The sequence below is a fragment of the Passer montanus genome, unplaced genomic scaffold, assembly GCF_014805655.1.
Source record: "Passer montanus isolate IOZ18808 unplaced genomic scaffold, ASM1480565v1 scaffold4, whole genome shotgun sequence".
Classification (NCBI taxonomy): domain Eukaryota; kingdom Metazoa; phylum Chordata; class Aves; order Passeriformes; family Passeridae; genus Passer; species Passer montanus.
In genome coordinates this window covers 4,920,082-4,941,827 of record NW_024368818.1, presented here as the reverse complement: position 1 = coordinate 4,941,827, position 21,746 = coordinate 4,920,082, and the positions used below count along the sequence as shown (strand labels likewise).

The window sequence follows — 21,746 nt, the reverse complement described above, 5'->3', positions numbered from 1 at the left end:
AGAAATGTAAGAAGTGTTATGGGGATACAACAATTAAAATTCTGTACAGCAGTTATATGCTGTAGATGACTCCACTTGCTTTTGTGTATCGTTTTGATATACTATATCAATTTTTGAGACTTTTGCAATGTGCAATGTGTTCATCTTTACTCCATGTAAAATTCAGATGCAATGTGGTAGATTTTAAAAAATAAATTTTATTTAGCTTTTTTATACATTTCTGTTCAGAGGAAGAGTTCCTTATGTTAAAACAAGTCACAATTGATATATTTAGACTGGTAGCTGGCATAAGCTTTAACTAAATTGTGTTGAGTAATGCTCACAGCAGGCTGCAAATATCACACAGTGACTAAAAGGAACTAAAACATCAAATACTTAAACTATAATGAATTTCTTAAAAAACAGGGTTTATCTAAATACATAAATATATCTTTTAATCTAAGATATTAAAAATGAGAAATTATTTTAAGACTGTTTTACAAACCATTTTAGTTGACAAATAACAATAAACTTACAAATTAAACACAGAGTCTGATTCTTCAAGCCTGGTAGACAAGTCATCCCTGGCCTTTAAAGGAGTTCCCTCCTGGCTGCACTTTCAGGATAACTTCTGAAAATTATTCATAACTCTGTTTTAATTTCCAATCTTTTTTTTTTCTTTTCACAATAGACACAAAATTCATATCAAACCCAAGCATATCCCTTTGCTTTTCCTCTGAACTTGAAATCAAAGCTTTTGCTGAAAAATAAAACTTGAAATCCCTGAAAGCAGATACTGCTGATTGCACAAACCCAGATAGAAATGAGTATTGAGGAATTAAACTTCTAGATACACTAAAGCTAAAGGGGTTGATTTTTCCAAAAGAAAACCAAACAGCTTGTAAGAAGGAAGTAATTAGTAAGCAGAAGAAACCACAAAAGCAATAAAAAACATCATAAATCTATTAACTTCACACAGAATAAAATGTTAGGGAATAATTTCCACTCCAAATTAAAAATTATCTGCCAAAATATTAACAGCAACAAATAAAAGGCAAACTTGCATTAAAGCCAGAGCTGGCACAAAGTACACTTTGGGTGAACACATACAGACTTCTATGCCATGGAAGCTCTTCTTCAATACTGTAGTTTTTTGGATAATTTGGTGAAGTGCAGCTGGCTGTGGTACTGTGGTACCACTGCCCCACCTTTGCTCCCACCATGAGAAGCAACAAACAATTTCCAAACACACAAAGTAAACCAGACACCTGCTATCCTGCTGCCCACATAGCACTGCATGAGCTCAGTTTGAGGGGCTGAGGCATTTACTGCATTTGGGTTCTTTCCTTTGGAAAAAGGGATCCTTGATGGTCATTGGAGCCTGATCTTCCAAATAGTCTCAGGACATCCCCACAGGCACAGTCTTGTTTTGGATGCATGTCCTTGACAGGACTATCAGCATTTTCTCTTTAACACTTTAGATTAAAGCTCCAAGCTGAGGCTATGAGGGAAGAGCTGCTTTGCTGGCCTTTCACTGTGTTCTCCAGGAGAGATCACTATGCCAAGGTTCAGGCACTGGGACTTGTCGTCAGCACAAACATGACAGCTACCGACACATCAAACACATTCTCAGTAATCTCAGTATTCCTTAGGCAGAACCTTTAGGGTTTCCCAATTCTCTCCTGTCCCTGCACCAAGTGAGAGCTGCTCTGATGTCTTACCTATCATGGAAATTTCCCCCCAAAAAAACCCAAAGACCCACATGTTCAGCTTATTTACAGCTTTGAGGCAAACATAGCTGATGTCAAGCAAAAAACTGATGGATAATACCTCACTGAGTGGTTTCTTGGTTATTTTTCTTGAGACATTTCCCTAGTCCACCTTTTGAGTCTATTATCTCTGTTATCACAAACCTGTCCTGAAAGGTTAAGCTTTCACCCCAGCCAGACAAGTCAGACAACTGAGAGTGGGAGAGAGGAAGAACCTTGACAGCTTTACAGGTAAGTCTATCTCCTATATATCATGGCCAACCAGGAAGAGTGATCTGGACCTGGCTTTTGGCTCCTGGGATTGTAAGAAAGACAAAACATGTAACGTGCACACCTGTGTACACAGAGATGCACCTTATGTTATTGCAAAAAAATGTTCACCTGTAATTTCTAAGTGGTAGTCTTGACTTGTTCCTCCTTTTAGTGTTTAAGATCTTAGGTCTAACTTCGCATTTGGAGTAATAAACATTTGCATTTGGTTTTTTATTGGACACATTACCTCAACAATGGCTTATTATAATCTTGAATCCCTGAGGTACTTCAGGTTTCCCTGTCACAACTTTTAGTGAGATAATACAACTACGTGTTATGCACTCATCTTCTGCAATACAACTAAAGCAAAATAGTAATGAGTCAAATTGTAGCTAGCACTGTGTTTGATAGAATGAAGATTTTTTTTCTTCCCATTTATACTATGTGGAAGAAGTCTGAGACACTCAATACAAACTCATTGATCAATGTACAACTTTTAAACCCTGCATCAAGCCTATCAGTCTTGTATTTCCAGTTTAATAATAACACCATGGAGGCAGACAAACCAGAAATCCACACAGGAACTGGTGGAATCAAGCACCAGCAACCAGCACATGAGCAGATCCCCATAACAAGGTGTGAATTCTCCTTTTTCATTTAGGATTACCTTGTTTAAAATGTGTTGTGCAAGTGATTTTGCCTTGTGGACCTCTGCCCTTGCTGGAGAAGGAGAGCTGCTGTGTTGGTGGCTGAGATGATGTTCACTCCTTCAAAAGGAGATGATACTGCTGTGATGTTCCTGTCTGGGGCCATTATTCAATCCTGTGCATCCTGTATCCTACAGTGCAGGGTCAGACTCGACAGAACAGTAAACAACACTATTCCCCAGAACAAGAGTCCTTTGGTATGGAGGCCAAAAGCAATACCAGTTCTGTAAACCAAACTGATTGCACTGGAACAATTATAAAATTATTGCATTAGAGTCTGGGTTAATTAAACTTTAACTATAGCTAAAAAAAGAGCATTTTTTACTTAGTTATTATGTAAACAGGACAGACAAACTCCCCTAAAGAAAAACCACTTAAGCAAAAGATAAATGGACTGCTTTAAAAAGGACTTTTCCCAGTTTGCTTCCAAAGTTCTTTGACTTCTTTAATGCTTTCTTTTTTCACGCACTTCCAGAAACCTTGAATGCCTTGCTGCTGTGGCACCTGTTAATAAAGTTAAAGTGTGTTTAGCATTTACACAAAGAAGAACTCCTATTCCCAGACTGTGTAAATACAATATATAATGTTGAGCTGCTGCTTCCATAGTTCACATGTGTAGTAACAAGTTCTTAGTGGCAGCACTAAGATCATGAATCATATGAATCATATGAATCATATGAATCCCAGATTCATATGCAGTAAGGACTACCCAGTTTAAAATATATGTATTTTTCTATTCATTAACTCTACCAGTGTTTCTACAAGCATTTACAAGAGAGTTGTAGCAATCATCTGAGGTATTTACAAACAATTATGTCAGCTTGTTACCCTCAAACCTCGATGAATCCGGTTCCTCAGGACTCCAAGAAACTCGCTGTGGCTGAGGCAGTCATCTCCATCTAAATCAAAAATCTTGAAGATGGTATCCAAAACATTATCTGACAGATCCTGTCCTGTTGCCACCTTCACTGCTCTCTTGAACTCAGCTAATAAAGACATAACATTACATCAGAGGTGACCGAACTTGCAAAGAAAATGGAAAGCTCATAAATAGCAGGATTCTGTCCAATTTATAACGGCTTGTGGGTATCCTAACTGGAGAATTTGGGATATGTAAACTAGTAAACTATTAGGAGGACTCAGTTAATGAGTTCTTGAGCTTACTTCTTCTTTTGTAACACTATCTTTTTTATCATAAGCTTTAGCAATGCACTGCTTCTCAAGCAACAGTACAAGTGATAATTTTTGCTAGAAATAGATGAAAATTTATATAATTTTGGCTCTTTCCTGTTCATACAAATGATAAGATTTTGCCTCACTATCCTCTCATAAAAACATTACCATTTAGTATCAAGCCTAATGACAAATTAGTCTACATGAAAACGCTATTCCTCAGAGAACAGTAGGCTATGATATGCTCCATCTCAACTAAGAATCTCAGCAACTCTGCAGAAACACAGAGCATCAAATGGTCAATGTACTGCTTACAGCACATGGCTTTATATACCTGCAGTTCTGGTTTTGAAAGAAGCTGGCTACCTCCTCTTAAATGATCTTGAGAAGTTACTGAGGATTTGTGGCAGAAAAAGCTGCCATACCTCTCTGGAGATGTAATTTCATCTTCAGCTCTTTTTTCTTCTCTCTTTACACCGCCATGTGCAGAATAGAAACAACCACTAGCCCCTCTTTTGGTCCTGTGGTGCACAGAATTTGTAGTTTTGGTTCAAGGAAGATGAGGAAGTGTGTGGGACTGCCACAAAACAACAGCTCATAAGAGTGGAAGGATTACTGTTTATTATAGCAAGCACAATCCAACATGAATTGGATGCATTTTTGAAGGCACCATGGAGACGTGAATTTCAAAATGGAACTGGAGGTTATTGAAGTGTAGCAGTATTGTAGATTATTACAGCAAGTTGTCCAATGAAGTTATAAATGCAATATTAATGTGGTTCTGCTTTCATAAGCAAGTACTGTTTATAAATAGTACTATAAATATGATTAGTCCTGAAGTTCATGAGAGGGAATAGCATTCCTGACACAGCTCTCATCTTTGTCTCTTTCAACAACTCCTGTATAAATGTAGTTGATTATTACACAGTTGGTTTAAACATAATTAAGTTAAAAATCCTTTAGTAAAACTATATATCGCAACTTGAAAAAGACATAAAACATGGGATGTTTATAGTAGTCTTAATTTTGTTTTTGAAAAGATGTTAACTGTTTCATTTCTTGAAGCTGAATTTAAATCCAGACATGGCACTGTCATTTCTTTGAATGTAATACGAATAAAAGAAGATCTTCGACAACAGTGGGGAGTAACAATCTTCAAGCAAAGAAGGGCCACCTTACCAGAGAGAAAAGATAAGTTGTGAACTTAGAAGAAAAAGAAATCTGGAATAAAAGGAAGGACAGAAAGACCTTGCCTTATATTTATATAAATGTTCATATGTATGTAAATACACACATGTACACACATGCAAACACCAAGACAAAACTCAGCCAGATTCAGGAGAGAATTAGACATATAGGCATGCAACATCTGTGAGTTACCTCAGCAGCTGGCTGATTTTGATTACAGTGGGGTTCAGCACATACACAGACGAGTAATGAAAGTCACAAGTTGCAAATCCCCCAGTTTTCTTTGGTTCAAATCCCATCCAAACATTTATCTTTCAAGAATATGTATTTCTCTTTCCATCTTCTCACATCTCTCATCTTTTTTCACATAAGCCCATCAAATATTAATTTCAATGAATGTTAATATCTCCTTACATTTCCTCAGGAACTTTTTAATAATGTTGCTATTTTGAAATAACTTATGAGACTTGTCCTTCAAGAGTAACAACTAAGTAATAATCTCAGGATTAAAGTAAAAAGCATTTCTATGTCCATAAATGTCCATTTGTATGTCCATATATGTGTGTATTCACATACATATGAACATTTGTATGTCCATACTTTTGATGCATTGCTGCTCTTTCTCCTATAAGGGAAGGAAGCAATCCCCCCTCCTTGAAATCTTTATTTTGAACTCCACTTTATGACATTGTTTATTTTTGATAGTCATAATTGCATAACACATCCTCCTCAGCACAGGGAGGACATGAAGTGAGTCCAGAGGAGGGCCACAAAAATTATGTGATAATTTTTGGGATGGAGCACCTCTTCAGTAAAGAAAGGGCAAGAGAGTTGGGGTTGTTCAGCCTGGAGAAGAGATACCTCAGGGCAGAATTTATTGTGGACTTCCACTATAACAAGGGGGCTTATAAGAGAGTTTTTACCATGGCCTGTAGTGACAGGAAAAGTAAAATGCTTTCACAGTGAAAAAGGGTACATTTAGACATAAGGAAGAAACTTACAAAGTTGTGGCTATCCCATCATTGAAAGTGTTCAAGGTCTGGTTGGGTGGGGATTTGAGCAACCTAATCCAGCTCCCTGCCTATGGCAGAAGGTTTGGAAAATGACCTTTAAAGGTCTCTTCCAACCCAAACCATTTTATGGTTTATTAGTCTGCTGTCATTAATCCATATATGACAGCACATTAGAACTTTGAAATGAAAACATTTTGGAAACTTTATATTACTATTTTTTAATGAAATAGAACTAAGTCCAAATACAGAGCAGTATAATATTTTTGGACATCACTGTGGTACTTTGGGATAACTAATTTACATTAATTCCATAATTAAATTTCTTTTTTTTTGCCTTTAAAAAAACCCACATGAAAGGTGTACAGCACTTACCCCGCTTTACAGGACGATTGGCTACAGTAAACATCTGCATGGCGATAGAAAAGTCTTCCAGGTTATTTGTAAACTTGCAAAAAGTCTTGAATTCTTCCAAACTGATGTTCTAGAGTATCACAGAATTCAGATGACACATAATGAATATACATTCAAATCCCAGTTATTCTATGTCATTAAATCTGATGGACTTAGTGTTTAGATGTGACTGCCTACTTGTTGTTGATACTTGTATTTCTCATACATATTTGTATTTCTCATATACATTTGTATTTGGACAATTATCATTGCTCTTGTATAAAATTCAAGGGCTGCAATAATTCATTTGGCAACTGCTTATCTCATTAGATAACGACATTCAAATGAAAACCTGTGCATACAAAGGAGGAAGCAAAACAAAGTATACTTTGGGTACCAACCTCTCCTGCTTCGATTCTGTCTTTCACATTCTGCCAGTAAATTTCATTGTTTTCCTCATCAGTGAAGTACAGCAACCACGCTGCAAAGTCTTCTTTTCTCATGACGTTCAAACCCTTTGAAAACTTTATGAATTCCATTTCTTGGACTTCTGTTTGCAGATTTTCCATGAATCTAAGTGTAAACAGATATTATCCACCACTTGTTACTCCTATCCCTGTATCACCACCACTACCTTAGCTACCCAGTGTCGCAGACACCAGCTCTGAGCCACAGATTTTGACACTGCTGTTTAAAATCCCCCACCGGTTTGATTTTCCCCGCTCTGTTTCCAGTTTCCATGGCTGCATTCCCACAAGGACACCAGCAGGACGCGCTCTTGGCCTGCACTGGCGGCTGCTGCCAGCTGAACTTAGGGATGCGTTGGACATCTCGGTTTTACTCGTGTTTAAAAATGTGCAGATAAGGAGATAAAAAAATCGGTAAGGCAGCAGCATAATGAATGAATGAATGAAAAAGGACATGGTAACTGAAGGCCTGACACATGATTTATGAGGTTTCATATTAAAAAGAGAGGAATGACAAGATTGCAAAGTACCTAAAAAGATGAGGCCATAATAACCACAAAGGTGAAAGAGGAAACTTGAATTCATTGCTGTAGGAGAAGATGACTGAAAGTATCAGAGATTATAACTACATACAGAGGTTTGGTGAATCAGTTCTGTGCTCACTAGAGGATAGATCAGAGAGGATTACAACTGACTTGTATGGAGTTAAGAACAGCACAGAAAATGTTGCAGGAGTTGGGGAAGGTAAGAGAATTGTTGGAAAAAGGAAAGAGTCAGCATCAAGGTTTTTAGGAGGCACACATTCTTTTAGGAAAGAAAGAAAGAAAAAAAGTATTACAAAAGAAGCAAGTAATAACCTGAAGGTACAGAGCTGTAATTGTGAGTTGTAGCTTCAAGTTTTTTCAGTTTGGTCTATATGGCTAGTATTAATTTTGAAAAAGTTAACACAGACAATACGGTATGATCCATTTGATATTTTCCACTTCAGAAATGGGGCAATCCAAAAACAAGAGGTGATTTTTGAATAAAGGCTAAAACCAGTGGTGCTTGCCAGAATCCCCTCCGTATTGCTGAAGAACCCTGCTTTATTGAGTTGCAGAAATTATTGACAGGAGGGAATGAAATACTCCTATATTAGGACAAAGCAATTAATTGGAGAAGAGGACAGCTAAGGGTCTGTGTAGCCAATATCACAGAGGCTCATGTGCTCATCAGTGTTTGCCTGGCCTCACTGGGTTTGAATTCTTTCCCTTGAAATTACAGCATTTGAGTCCACACAGCTATCTTTAGCTCTTTAATGAGATCACTTGGACAATTAGTAGCTTGAAGCTCTGTGAAGTCTATAAGGGGTTAGCTGAAAACTGCTTTTGAAGCATAAGGTCTCTCTTTTATTTTTCCCTCTAAAAAGTAGAGCTGCACATGCAAATAAAGGGCCAACAAATGCTTCACAGCTCAGGACATGCAGGTAAATGAAAACCTCATAGTGATGAATTTAAGTTTCAGGCTTGGGCTGAATTAGGGTAATGCAGAGGAGGGGTACAAAATGCTGTCGCATTTTTTATGCGCCTTTTCCTGGTCTAGTAAAGGGGATTTTACAGTATAGCCAAACACTAAGATGTTCCTCCACAGTCCACCTTAAGACCTGACACACTTTCAATTCCTCCAGCTCTCCCTCTCAGAAGTAGATGAAACACCAAAGGATCAGGTAGTGCAACCAGTGTGAGTGGGCAGCCCTTTGTCTTGCAGAGTGGCGAGAGTTGCCTTGCTCAGCTTGCAAAGCACTCCTCTGTTTTCAGATCCAGCTCCTGTCTTTGTACCTCACAAGGAGACTTGCTGCCTCTGGCCAGCACCACAGCCAGCCTGTGCCAAGGAGACCAGCTCCACGGGCTGGCACAAGCAGCCCTGCTGCACCCACGGCCCCCAACAGCCTCCCCAGGTCTTGGGAAGGGAGGTCGAGGTGCAGAGGGAGAGAACAGCATGGATCTGGCATGCAGAGCAGGCATGGAGTCAGCCCAGCAGAGACTGAGTAGGGCCACTTGGCTGCATTTTGAGAGTGGCCATCACAGGCAAGGAGGAGATGGTATCTGGGATGTGTGGTTTGTGGTTGGCTGGAAGGCACAGCCAAGACTGTGCAGAACAATTTCTTTGACTGTAGTTTCTAACTCATGTAACGTCTGGTCTGGAGGAGGAGAAGTTGCTGAAAATGAGGTCACTCACAGAAATATGCCTAAAACTTGGATGCAGAGAAATAAGACAACATGTGTTTTATTTTCTTGGATTTTTATCTATGAAAGGTGGACATATTTTGCAACAGACTTAAGGTCTTGAGAATTGAGCTATTTATCTTGGGGAGAAAGCTCTCAGTCATTTGCTTTACTGATTGCTAGCCACAGGCAACGACATAGAAACAGAGTCTTCCACCTTTTCTGAATATTGCATTTCCTTAGGCAGACAAGCCTTGGTGACCTGCCCTCTAGCCACACCCAACGAAGGCAGGAAAGCTGAAAGATCAATCATTCCTACATGATGAGGAAGGAGCCCACCAAGCTGTACACATCAGCCTGCTGAAAGGGGCAGCAAAGCCAGAGCAGAAAGTGAAGGGTTTGGCTGCGGCATTTTCAGTGTGTTCTTGCTTCTGCACCCTCTTCTAATTGAAGTTCATTTCAACTTGTAGGCTTGCTCCTGGCAAGCCAGAGTGGGAAGATTTCCTGCCATATCAAACCCTACTTGGAGCAGTAGCTGAAATGTGCAATTTAAAATTTATGTGATAGTTTCCCATATTACAAAAATTAAAATACTGTGAATCATCGCATCAGCATTCTAGGTCACTCTTATTCCCAGATGTGAGAGTTAAAAATCCTAATGAGTTTTTTTTAAAGTAAAAGTTATTAAAAGTCATTAAAAATAACTTTCTGGTTAGGAAGTAAAACTTGATATATAAATGTCAAGACACCACTAGGGATACTTGCTTTTGTATCTTCTGGATCACAGTGCAATGAGTTTCAGCTGTGAAGTCCTCATATGTATCCAGCTATTAGGAAAAACAAGCACAGGAATGAAATTCCTGCTCTCCCAAAGTCAGGGGGATCTTGGCTGGGGACTTTGTAGGGAGTCAGAATTCAAGTACAGGAACAGGATTCTGATTGTAGATACATTCTACAATTAAAAAAATATTACACTGGGAATACTCTTATGCTATAGAAGGTTGAAAATAAAAGAAAAGCTCTAAGTTTCCAAGTAACAAAAAGGAGAGGTAAACCATAAATTTATAAGATGGAGAAAAGGTCAGGAATGAGAGCACTTTCTTTAAGACAGCCCACTTTATCCACACTCTCTAAAACACCCACGTTGAAGGCCAATGGCCAAATTTGTTATCGTGTTACAACAGCATCCAGAAACCTTATCAGGATTTATCCCTCATTTTGTAATGGGTTCTAGTAAAGAAAGAGGGAGTCTCCCAAGGTTTTTGGCAACTTTAATAAAACTCAGCTTTAATAGTGCTAATCCACCACAAACAGAAGTGAAAATGTATTAAAAGAGGGGAGACCTCAGGAATGCAGCTATTCCCCCTCCAAGTGGAGAAGTGCTAGCCTTGTATTCTTTATGGCACACAAAGTAGACTGAAACACTAAAGGAAATGTTAGGGAAAGTTTTTTTTCCACCTCTTGACCTGAACTGTCTGTGCAGAGCTTCAACGCTTTTAATACAGAACTGACCAGGTCCTGTTGCACTGATTTATAGGAAGGGGATCTAACAACAAAGATAGTAGTGGATATACCACCCCAGCATTTGCACCATGCTTTGGCTCCTCTTTGGACACCAAAGTCTTTTTGAAGAATTGAGAACCCTCTCTGCACCAAAAGACTGTGGTGAACCAGCTGCAGCCTGCCTTTTTGCAATCTGACTTTCAAACCAGAATATAGACAATCTCATAAAGGCTTGGCCAATTAACCTTTAGAGAACATTTAGATCTATGCTTGTAAATTCAGGCTTGCAAGCATTAAGACAGTTAATCAATCTCACAATTTTCAGAATTGCATGCAAAATCCTCTTTGATTTACTGTCCTTAGCATTTCCAAACCAAAAAGCTCACTTTCATTTTTAAGTGTTCTGTAGAAACTAATCAAGCTACTCTTTTGCTAAGCTCACACAAAAGGAAGAAAAATATTTTTCTCAAGCTCTTTACTAAGTATTTAGGAAATACTCAGATAGGGTTATGACAGGAATATCATGAAGCCAGATTTTGTTGCTGTTTTCCCCTTCCTCACTGCCTGATCTTGGCTGTAACTGATGTAATCTCGATGTATTATGACTATATATGCACACACATAGATTAAACTCCAGGAACAGAGACAAGCAATCATACTCTATTTCTGCAAAGCAATTCCAAATCCCCAGATGAAAATCACTGAAAATATATAGGCTGTCATCACAGCAAATAGCACAGCAAAGCACAGCACGCTGGCTGATGATGACACCTAAAAGAGATCCTGCATCCATGCACTGGCACACACACACCACAGCCCCCCCAAAAATGTCAGCACTAGCAGTGGGGTCCAGCCTGGATAATGCTGGCTTCTTAAATGAAAGTTTCCAAATAAAATGTATCAAGGAATTCAAAATACTGAAGGAAAGAAACAGGATAAGTAGGGAAAAGGCATGATCTCTGTATGGTTATACAATTTGTCACTTCAATCTAAAGCAGAAATTAAAAAAAAAAAATAATTAAATGGTACAAAATTCTATTAACTGATGAAACAAGAAGCAAGAAATCAGGTAAGAGAATGACATAAACTGGATTGAAACGTTAACTTTCCTCATACTACCCATTGTTTAACCATACTGGGAAGTACTTTTTTTGTAAGACATCCCAGAAAATATACAACGATCAGACAGTTTTTTGAATAACCTTTCCATACTCTCTGTGCTTTCTTTTTTCCTTCACAGAGAATGTAAGAGATTTAAGCTTGCTTGGGGACAGATTACAGAGAAAATCACAGCAGTCGTAAACTGTTTAGGGAGTGAAATACTGTCTCCTCTTTTATTTGGGATTAGACATACTTAAACAAGATCAGTAAGAGACTTTTTTCAGGGGAAAACAACCCCCAGTGTCTGTCAGGAAGAAATATTTCCTATACCTAGAAAACTAAATAGTTTTCTGCTCAGAATAAAAGATAGTACATTTGATATAGCTGGAAATTAAGGCACAAGTTGAATTTTTTTGGAAGGAAAAGACCAAAAATTATTTCTGTATTAAAAACCAGGAGAAGTTCACACAAAAGAATAAAAAAGTGTTGAATTCTGGGGACATTCTCTAAGTAAGGACCTGGTATTAGAAGATGACATTATTGTTGAGGTGTAAAACTCAGTGGTGTCATCTGAAATGGAACTTGTTCAGATCTTCTGAGAAGAAAGACAGCTTCCTGTATTAAATTAAATTAAATTAAAAAAAAAATAAATAATATATATTATTCCTGTATTATTCCTTTTTGTTACATGATTTTAGGCTTACTGCATCTTCTTCTATATTTTCCTAAAAAGGTGACAGGAGAATACTGTTCCAGCTGTATTTGACTAAGAGGCCACACCTTGAATAGTGATATACATAGACATACTCCAGAAATTTATATTTCCTAACACTTGCCAGGGAAACATTTGCTTTTGAAATCGTAAATTCTTATTGATAATTACTATAATATCCTTATGTTAAGGACAATAAAACTAATAAGAACTCATCTAGCAGTCTGGAGCTGAACATGTGTTCCTTGAGTCCTACCTCAAGAAGCAAGATCTCTGAAACAACCTTTACATTTGATAAAAACACTGCCTGAGGATTGTCCCTGTGTGTACCAATACCCAGGATTTCCCAAGAAGCAAGCACCAGCTGGAGACAGATGCCTGACCATTCTCCCTCTCTATTCTCAGCACGCCTCCTGTGTTCAGGGCAGTAGGAAAAGAGGCACAAGAACTGGTTTACATCAGCCTCACACTGCCCCAAGAGATGTAGACAGTTTTCATTTTCTTTGTGCCACCTGAATGCAAAGAAAGGAGAACAGTTTGGCAAATAAACTGTCCTGGTATATTGACTGTGGCTGCCTGACATCTTTTAAATGTTTGGACTGTGGGCTAAAAGGCTTGGATAATGTTGGTGTACATGTAGATACAGATGGTTGCACACTTACAAAAGGATTTTTTAATGCCAGACAAACTGAAAAGAGGGAGCATGAGGAAAACCTAAGTAGGTAATGAGATAAGAACAGTGGTCTCAGCTTTCAGAATTCCCGTATAAGTACAGTGAAATTTCAGAATGAAAGCAATCCTGTTTTTTGGAGTGAATTATTTTTATATTTTTTTGTGGTTTTTATTTTTTTCTCTTTTGGGTGGTGGTTTTTTTTTTGTTTTTTTAGTTTTAAGGACTCTGAAGTACAGCAGTATCTGTGTATTTAACTAATGTGACAAGTTTTAGTGTGTCCTAATCAAACATAATCACCTCTATTTTCTGCTAGGTACTACACTGATCAATGGAAAAGCTTTCTAGGCAAGAACTTGGAAAATGATAAAAGCATTTACCATCATTATTTTTTGCTTTTGAGAATGATCTATGTCTCTACAGCTCATCAGTCATCTCTTGTAAAAACAATGTGGCACTTTGATCAAACAGCCAACAATAGCTTCCCGCAGAAGGTAAAGTGTTATGAGAGGCCATCAGATAGAAATCACATTTTCTCTGAACAATAGGAACCCAGAAATGATGTGCTTGATTTACTTGCAAATAAAATCATGTGAAAGGTGATATCCTCGCAGAGGTTAAAAAGACAGCGATCCTTTTATTCACCTTTCTGCGTGTTAAACAAACTCCAGTGTCACGCTGCAGCTGAGATGGAGTGTCTATGCAGTGATAAAGAGGCACATTCCAGCCCTACGAAACATAACTGCCACTGTTGAAAAATTACCTGCATTAAACCTTACACTTATCCCACAAATTTTAAGAGCAAGATGTGGGAGTTTGATTTTGATTACAGGCCTCTATCTGTGTGGCAGGCAAAGGTCTTTAACCTATGCGTTCTGAATGTACAAGGTACATAGTTTCATCAATGTCATGCCTCATTGGGTCAGTGTAGGATTTTATCTAAAACCTGAGGCTTTTCAGTTTACACTGTATATGCAAACACAACCTTTTACTGGTGCTCTCTGCCTTTTGTTTCATTGAGAGGATCTATGGTATTTATAGAAAAGGGAGCTGGAGACATCTTAAACTTATTTTACTCACTTAGATTCCTATTGAGCTGAGGTCTTCAAAAGGGAAAGGTTGTTTATTTGAAGACTGGTATGTACCAGAGCCACTGGAGCCAAACACTTTTTAGTCTACTGATTGCAAAAACATTAATTTTTAAGAGGGCTGTCACATATTCTCCACTTCTGAATACAAACAGAAGCAAAACACATTATTCTACTTTGTTTTTGCAGCCTGTAAATGACTGATTATTTTGGTAGAAAAGGTAATACTGATAGATAACCTTCTCTTGATGCCATGCTACAATATGTGTGTCAAGATTCAAACAGGTATCTGCATAGTCTCATTGCAAAAGTAGTTCAAATGGTAGAGGAAAAGGCACTGGGAAAGTTTCAACAGAAGCTGGAATTTGAAGCAAGTGGAGAAGTTGCCTGCAGCTTACCATGACAGCTGTAATGGGAAAGGAAGTATCTCAACTCAGAAAATATTTTTAATTGGTTAGAAGTCACTTTTTTGTGATTTGGTCACAAAAAATACTCATGAATCATATTGTTTTAAGGTATTGTTTTAAGCTGCCAAGAATGGGAGTCTCAGTGGCCCTCCTGGCCCACTGCTCTGCTGCTAGGAGATATCACAGTGCTCAGCTCCTGCACACAGCAGACTCTAGGAGCTAAATGGGGAATTCAATCACGCAACATCACGAATAATCTCCACTTCATTGCTTAATTTTCTGAATCAGCTCAGTGTGATGTCAGATAAATGCCTGAGTTGGGGTAAAGCACAGGGGATAGGAACAAGACTGGGTCCTGTTAGGCTTGTCTAGCTGAAAAAAATACCTGAAAAACTCAGAAAAGCGAAGTTTTTCCTTTCCCTGTTTTCCAAAGAAATGTACCAGCAACACGGTATTAACATCACAGCTGTCCAGTTCTGTTTCCTATAAAACAAAAAAACTATATGATTGTGATGCATTGCACGATCATTAATATTCACCATTAATATAAAAATATTTATCTGAACTAGAATTTCCTAGAAGATGCTTGAAATTTAATTACTGTTCCCAGAGCTATCACACAGGATCTCAGAGCTGAACAATTCTTCCACATTAACTGCTAACAGTGGTTACTAAGTTCTGCTTCTAAATACTTTGTATGAAAGATAGGAACAATTTCCAACCACCATCAGTGCATTTTAGTATAATATTTTATTATTTTTATTATTAAAATGGAGAAGGTTGCAAGTCAAATCTTTAAGAAACTTTATTCTTAGGTGAAGAGAAGGCTTAAATAAAGTTAGTATCTGTTTGTAGGTAGGTATTTCTAACATGTTACAGCCATTTAAAAACATTCATGATAGTCTAATAAATGAAGCTAGGAAAATACCAACACTGATAATGCTCCATTATATTATGGTCTTACAAGGCTTCTGGGAAATGTTCAGGGTTAGTGACTTTTCTATAAATATTTTTAAAATCTGAAGAATAAATTTCTGCAGAGAAGAGATACACAATATTTCAATTCAATCTTTAACAAGCTTAAACCCACACATAATGCTGGATTTCTGTTCTATGCTTCTTTCAGCACCATCATACTGGCATTTCTTTGAACACAACAAAACACTAAGCAACATGAAGAGAGAAATTTTTTTAAAGTCTGTTGGGATTTCACCATACTATTCTTATGACATCTAAATAGCCCCTGTGTCTTTTATCTGGTTGAAGAGGTAAGATGAAAGACAAGAGTCTATTCATAAGATTTAATAGTAATGGTTATTTAGCTTTCAGCATCATCAATAACAAGTCCCATTAGTCCCCCGTGTTTCATGCTTACTGCATACATGACACAGTTATTTTATAGTTAAAGCAGAAACATTCCTCATTTCTACTACAAGCTACAGTTCACCAAATGCCAGAGATATGAGTTATGTATGAGTGAACCTAGAAAGAAAACACTTTTCAAGCCATATGCAAACTGTACTTACTGAACTTTTATCATTTAATTGCAGGCAAAGAATATTTAAATACCCACAAGATCCATCCTTCTGAAGTTTAAACACTTCAGATTACTGTGAAGACTGATGCATAAACATTGGTATATGCTTTTTTGGAAGCCAAAAGTCAAACATTCATGTATGCTTATTTGAAATTCAAACCCAAACTATTTATATCAGAATGCAAAGTTTTCTAAAAAGAAGTAGAGAAGAAACTACATATCCCCCACTGCAGCTATATTGTAATCTGCTTTTTGTGAGTTTTGCTTACATGTTTAAAGGACATTTGAAAAATGCAAGGAATAAATTTGCTAATGTAATTTTAAAAACTGAACTCAAGATTACACAAATTAACGCTTCTAATTTAATTACTTCATATTATAATAAGTGCTGTATGAAAACAAACTAAAAAACAAGGTTTAAAATAACCTTTTCAAAACTAAGTCTGTAACAGCAAAAGTTTTTTTCTTCTATTAATGCTTCTCCAGTTACAAGCTAGAAGAAGGCATACAAACAATACCTACCTCATCTTATCTAAGATGACAAAGCCTATCCCAGGATTTATAACAAATATGCACCTACTTGCTGGCTACCTTCTTTATCAGTTGAAATTCCACAGTGAAACTGGCAGATGTCCAAACACTATGTTAGTGAGAGTTAAATATATTTAAAAACTACAAAACAGTACATTTCTTTAAAGCATAAAATGCAACAGGAGACCACAGAGACTACACCTTAAGGGTGAAATTTCAAAAAATTGCTTTTCCTATAGTTAATGCTATTAAATTGAAGTACATGTTAGTACATAATTCCTTTTTGTCCACAGAATCATTAGGAGCTTTTGCTGCTGATCTGTATAAATTAGTACTGACATGACACATCCTTGTTAGAAGATAATGAGAATTCTATTAATATTTCCAACACCTCGCCCTCGTGAGCTTGGGTAAAAGAATAACTCACACTTGGAATGTCTCTCTTGGCAATAAGAATGAAATGATAACCCAATCCCAGGCTGGAAAGCAGACCAGACTGGTAGATTTGAGTAACTATCTAAACTGAGTGAAAGTTTGTATTCTGGTGTATCTGGCTGCTTCAGGCCCTGGGACCCTTCTGATCTGTGCATTTTACAGAAAGCTGAGGCAGAGAGTGAAAAAGGAACCCAGTGGTCTGAGTTTCATCTTGATACCAGCACAGGATGGGGCAGAGACATATATCACAAGTGGGGAACTCAGACATGTTCCAGAATCACAAAGACCACACAATCTGATGCCACACAAGTCTGTGAACTAATGAACATGTGTGCACATATTACAAACATAGGCTAATTTTCCTAGAGTAATGTTAACGCCTCCTACACTTTTCAAAAGTATCATGAACTGCTGAATTATGCAATTATTCCTTTTTAAGCAAGATCAGATAACACAAGTTATTTCCTTATTACATTACATAGGCTGTTAACATAAGAGGCCTGATGCTGCAAACACTGAGTCATGGGCAAAGACCTACCTAATCCTGTAGCTCCTCACTGAGCTTTTGACATTTAGGACCTGATACTGCAGCAAGTACCAACAAGCGTCACTGAGAAGAAACTTATCACACAGTGAGATGGGATTTTCAGAATAATGTACCTAACTGATTTTCACAACTCATCTGAAATGTTAATAGACTTACTGTCTCTAAATTCTTACCACCTTTCCTTGCAGAATTTGCCTGAGGCATGACTGGAAAGCATTCATTGTGATTAAAATCTGCAATTCGTTTCTTGTTCTCTTGCTTGCTTCCTGGGAGATGGTATTTGCTGTGCAATGTCTTACTTCACTAGAAATGGTAAAAATATGTATTTTGGATTGAATGTTTTTTTTAGTTAAGACAGAAGGAGAGTGAGTAAATGGAAGAATGGGCAGAGAAGTGAGGTTGGGCAAGGAGGATGATATCTTAGTTTCTGTCTGCTAATGATGTCCCAAATCTTTCCAAAGGTAAGACTAAATCTTTGCAAATTTTTCTGAGTTCACTTCCCTGCAATCCTCTTTGTTTTTAAGCTGCTAGCTCAGTCAATTCACCATACCAGGCTTCTATCCCAGCCTAGCTTCACACACTGCTAAAGAGAATTCAAGCTTTCTGACATTTTGAGAGTCTCCTAGATGCTGGAATATATCCTATGACTTAGTTCTGGTAAGGTTTAAAAGATGTGTCCATTATGAAATTAATCCTAACAGTTACAGTCAGCCAAAAGAACTGTAAGCAGGCCAGCTAGTGGGACCAGGAGATACAGATCTCCAAAAGCAGTTCTTTTTGGCAAAGCCCAGACAGTCTCAAGTGGGCCCCAGAATGAAACTGTGTCTTTTATGATAAATCAACTTTCATCCTAATGTAAATCCATACTGAAGTTTTTCATGTTTTGCAATGCATGTTCTTATTAGGTAGGATTCAGGAACACCTCAGGTCTGATGCAGAAGGGCTGAAATGTGCACAGATGATTCTACAGAGGATATAACAGACAATATTTGAGAAGTCTGACAGAGCATCTTCTAAACAATAAACAGCATCCAATAACACCCATAATTCCTATTACTGGGAGGATCAGTTCTTTTCTTAATGACAACTAATGCCATGGAATCACTCTGCTGTACACTTAGGGTCTTTTGTAACGAAGAACAAGTAACTTCACAGACATCCTCAGGTTTCAGTGCATCGCCCTCAGTTCTGCATCAATTCATAAAGAGGTACAGAATAAAAATGGTTTCCAGCTGACGAGGCTAAAACTAATCTGGGAGTAGATGCTGCAGGAGACCTTTAAGCCCCAAATAGAAAGAGGTTGAACCTTGTCTTGTTCTGAGCAGGTTATGGTTTCCAGCTGATGGGGCTAAAACTAATCTGGGAGTAGATGCTGCAGGAGATCTTTAAGCCCCAAACCTTGTCTTGTTCTGAGCAGGTCGACTGTGCCAAGCAGTCGGGGAAAGCAGCTCCTACCCACAGCTGGGGATAGCTGCTCACAGGAACCCACGCCCTGCCTCTCTGTTGTGGCATACTTTAAAAATGTAACTTTGCACCAAAAAAAGAGATTCCATTATGAGGACCCCCTTCAGGAGGGGTGATGTGCTGTGCAGCTCACTGTTTTGATCAAGGCAGACTTGGCCTCGAAGGCCGAGCACATCCATCCTCAGTGCGCGCAAACCCTCTTGCTCTCAGCGCTGAAGATGGCTCAGGTGGGCTGTCACCAACTCCCCAGCCAGCCCCTGTTCAAATATGTTTCCTTCTGTCTCTTGAGGTTAAAATGTCATCAGATCATATGGAAAAATAAAATAATTTCCTTGTCCATGAGGTAAAAAATGACCCAGCACTTTTTCAATAATCTTACATTTTGGTGTTAGAAAGTTGGTTCTTTAGGGGGTTTACCTGTCTGGAGAACTTTCTTTAAAGCACATCACATTGCTCCTTGGTTTAAAGTATCTAAAAGCTTTTCAACAGAATTCAATGTTAAATTGCTGACACAAAACATACATATTTATGTTGGAGAAGATAGGTCAAGAAAAAATGTGCATTCCATCTGAACTGAGAGGTTACAAGATTAATGACAGACTCTTGGGGGAGGGATATTAATTTTAGTCTTGGACTAGATTCTTGTAAAATCTGATGTGTTGCACCCATGTTACAGAGTACTGCAGCCACGAGAAGAGCACAGCTCACAGCCACCACCTTCCTTCAGTTGTAAGCAGTCTTTAGTTTTACTGAGCTATGCAGACTTAGAAGCACTGAGTAGAACTTTAAACCAGGCAGAGATTCTAGGGAGCAGATGGGCAGGTTATGCTGACTTGCACAGTTCCTGTGGTTGAGGAGATGCATCACAATACTGCAATGTCTGAAGGTCCAAGTGTAAAATCTTGTCTTGACCAGGTAAGCAGAGAGAAATGTGTAAATTACTAATGTAATTTACTTCTTTTAGAACCACAGGAAAAAAATAAAAAGAGATAAGTAGACAGGCTAAAACAACTTACACTCAAATAATATTAAATTGTTCATGTGTGAGTCTAAAAGTACACTGCATATAGTTGGACAATTTCAGTTCATAAGTGTTCTGTTTAAAAGAGATGAGTAGCTGTGTCCCCATCTACTAGTTAAATATAAAAAAAATCCCCAATCATACTTTTCACACTTTGTCTGAAAATGTATTCACTAGGGAATCCAGAAGCATATTTTTAATCATTTGGAAATTAGATCATCACATATTTCACAACACTAATTTCATTTCAACAACAAATACAGAACAATACAGAACACTCTGTATTGTCATTCCTTTTCTAACAGTAGCTAAAAGTAATTTATAAGTTTATTCATTACATAAAGCATATTAAATGAGAGGTATCGAAAGTACTTGATAACTCATTAATCTAAATTGAAGGGCCTGAGAGCAAAGTCCCTGATCTAGACAGCTGGTCTGTCCAGTAGATATTTACCACCATTAGCACTGTTTTCATAGCAGGACACTACAGCACATTTCACTGTTAAAAGTATCCTTTTAAGGAACTCAGGGCAGGAATACAAAAGCAACAGGGGCTGCTCACCGGGCAACACCTTTCCAAACAAACCAAATCTTCTAGTGCATGCACTTTCCTACTGGAACCTAGATCAGTTGGCTCTCCTCTTCCATGAACCATGGTCATATGTTCTGCGGGATGTTCCATATGAAGAACAGCTCTGCCAGGAAGCCAGATGGAGCATTTCCTCTGGCCTCAGGAAAGGGTGTTTGAGCTGAGGCAGTCACTGCCTCTGTTGACTTCTACACCATTTTCTCCAGTCTGATGAGAAAGAACCAGGCTCCAGCGTTTTACTCTGCCTGCAGCTCTCCTTCACCGTGTGCACCTCTGCGATGAGACTGCCAGATTGCCTGCTCCGCAAAATCCAGCATGGAACTTCCCAAAAGATGGAGCCAGTTAAGGCTGGGCAGAATTTTTTTTGCTTTTATTCCAGCATCAATTATAATACTGGAAAAAGAAAAGCCCTCAATTGAAATATATGTATCTGGTTAACCAATTCCACTGTAATCCTATTCAAGAGCCAATACTAAGTGATGAAAATTTGAATTTCAGGGGTGTAAGTCAAAGTGTCTGTAAAAAGGCAGAGATACAAGCACCCCAGGAGAAGAGCAAATTGGTTTTTCTTTTCCTTATGTAGTAACTTGATGACTATTAAATGGTATCACCATAAAGTAAATAAATGACTGGGACCTTTGTCTACACGCTCTACAGGGAACACACCTGCATATATCTGCTGGTTAAACAAAGCTGCAGACTACCATTTAAACTGTATTTTCCTAGGTTGGTGACATTTGCCATCTGGTATCAGAGACTTTGGGTTTACTTTCAAAAAACAGCAAACTCGTATGCAAATTGAGAAAGTACTGTGGAAATAAAGAAACATTCCAAACACCAAAATTCTGTTGCAGTATCTCAACTTTCCAAAAACACAGTCAACTTAAACCCCATATTTTTATGCTTCATCTATTTTACTTAAAGGCAATACTATGACTTACCATAATTATAAAAAATAAAGGGTAAAAACACAACCAATGACTACACTGTATAGTCAGA

The 21,746-nt window shown here is 38.0% G+C and overlaps 1 protein-coding gene across 1 annotated transcript in view; it reads right to left on the bottom strand.

The window, feature by feature from the left end:
• Window positions 1-177: 177 nt before the first annotated feature.
• Window positions 178-21,746, bottom strand: part of MICU2 (mitochondrial calcium uptake 2) — a 135,440-nt gene continuing 113,871 nt past the window's right edge. Inside the window, exons 9-13 of the mRNA XM_039718699.1 lie at window positions 15,009-15,106; window positions 6,873-7,044; window positions 6,454-6,562; window positions 3,536-3,693; window positions 178-3,211 (exon numbers count right to left, since the gene is read on the bottom strand). Of these exons, the coding sequence (XP_039574633.1) occupies window positions 3,107-3,211; window positions 3,536-3,693; window positions 6,454-6,562; window positions 6,873-7,044; window positions 15,009-15,106 (642 nt within the window). The 3' untranslated portion in view covers window positions 178-3,106. The remainder of the gene's footprint in view (window positions 3,212-3,535; window positions 3,694-6,453; window positions 6,563-6,872; window positions 7,045-15,008; window positions 15,107-21,746) is intronic.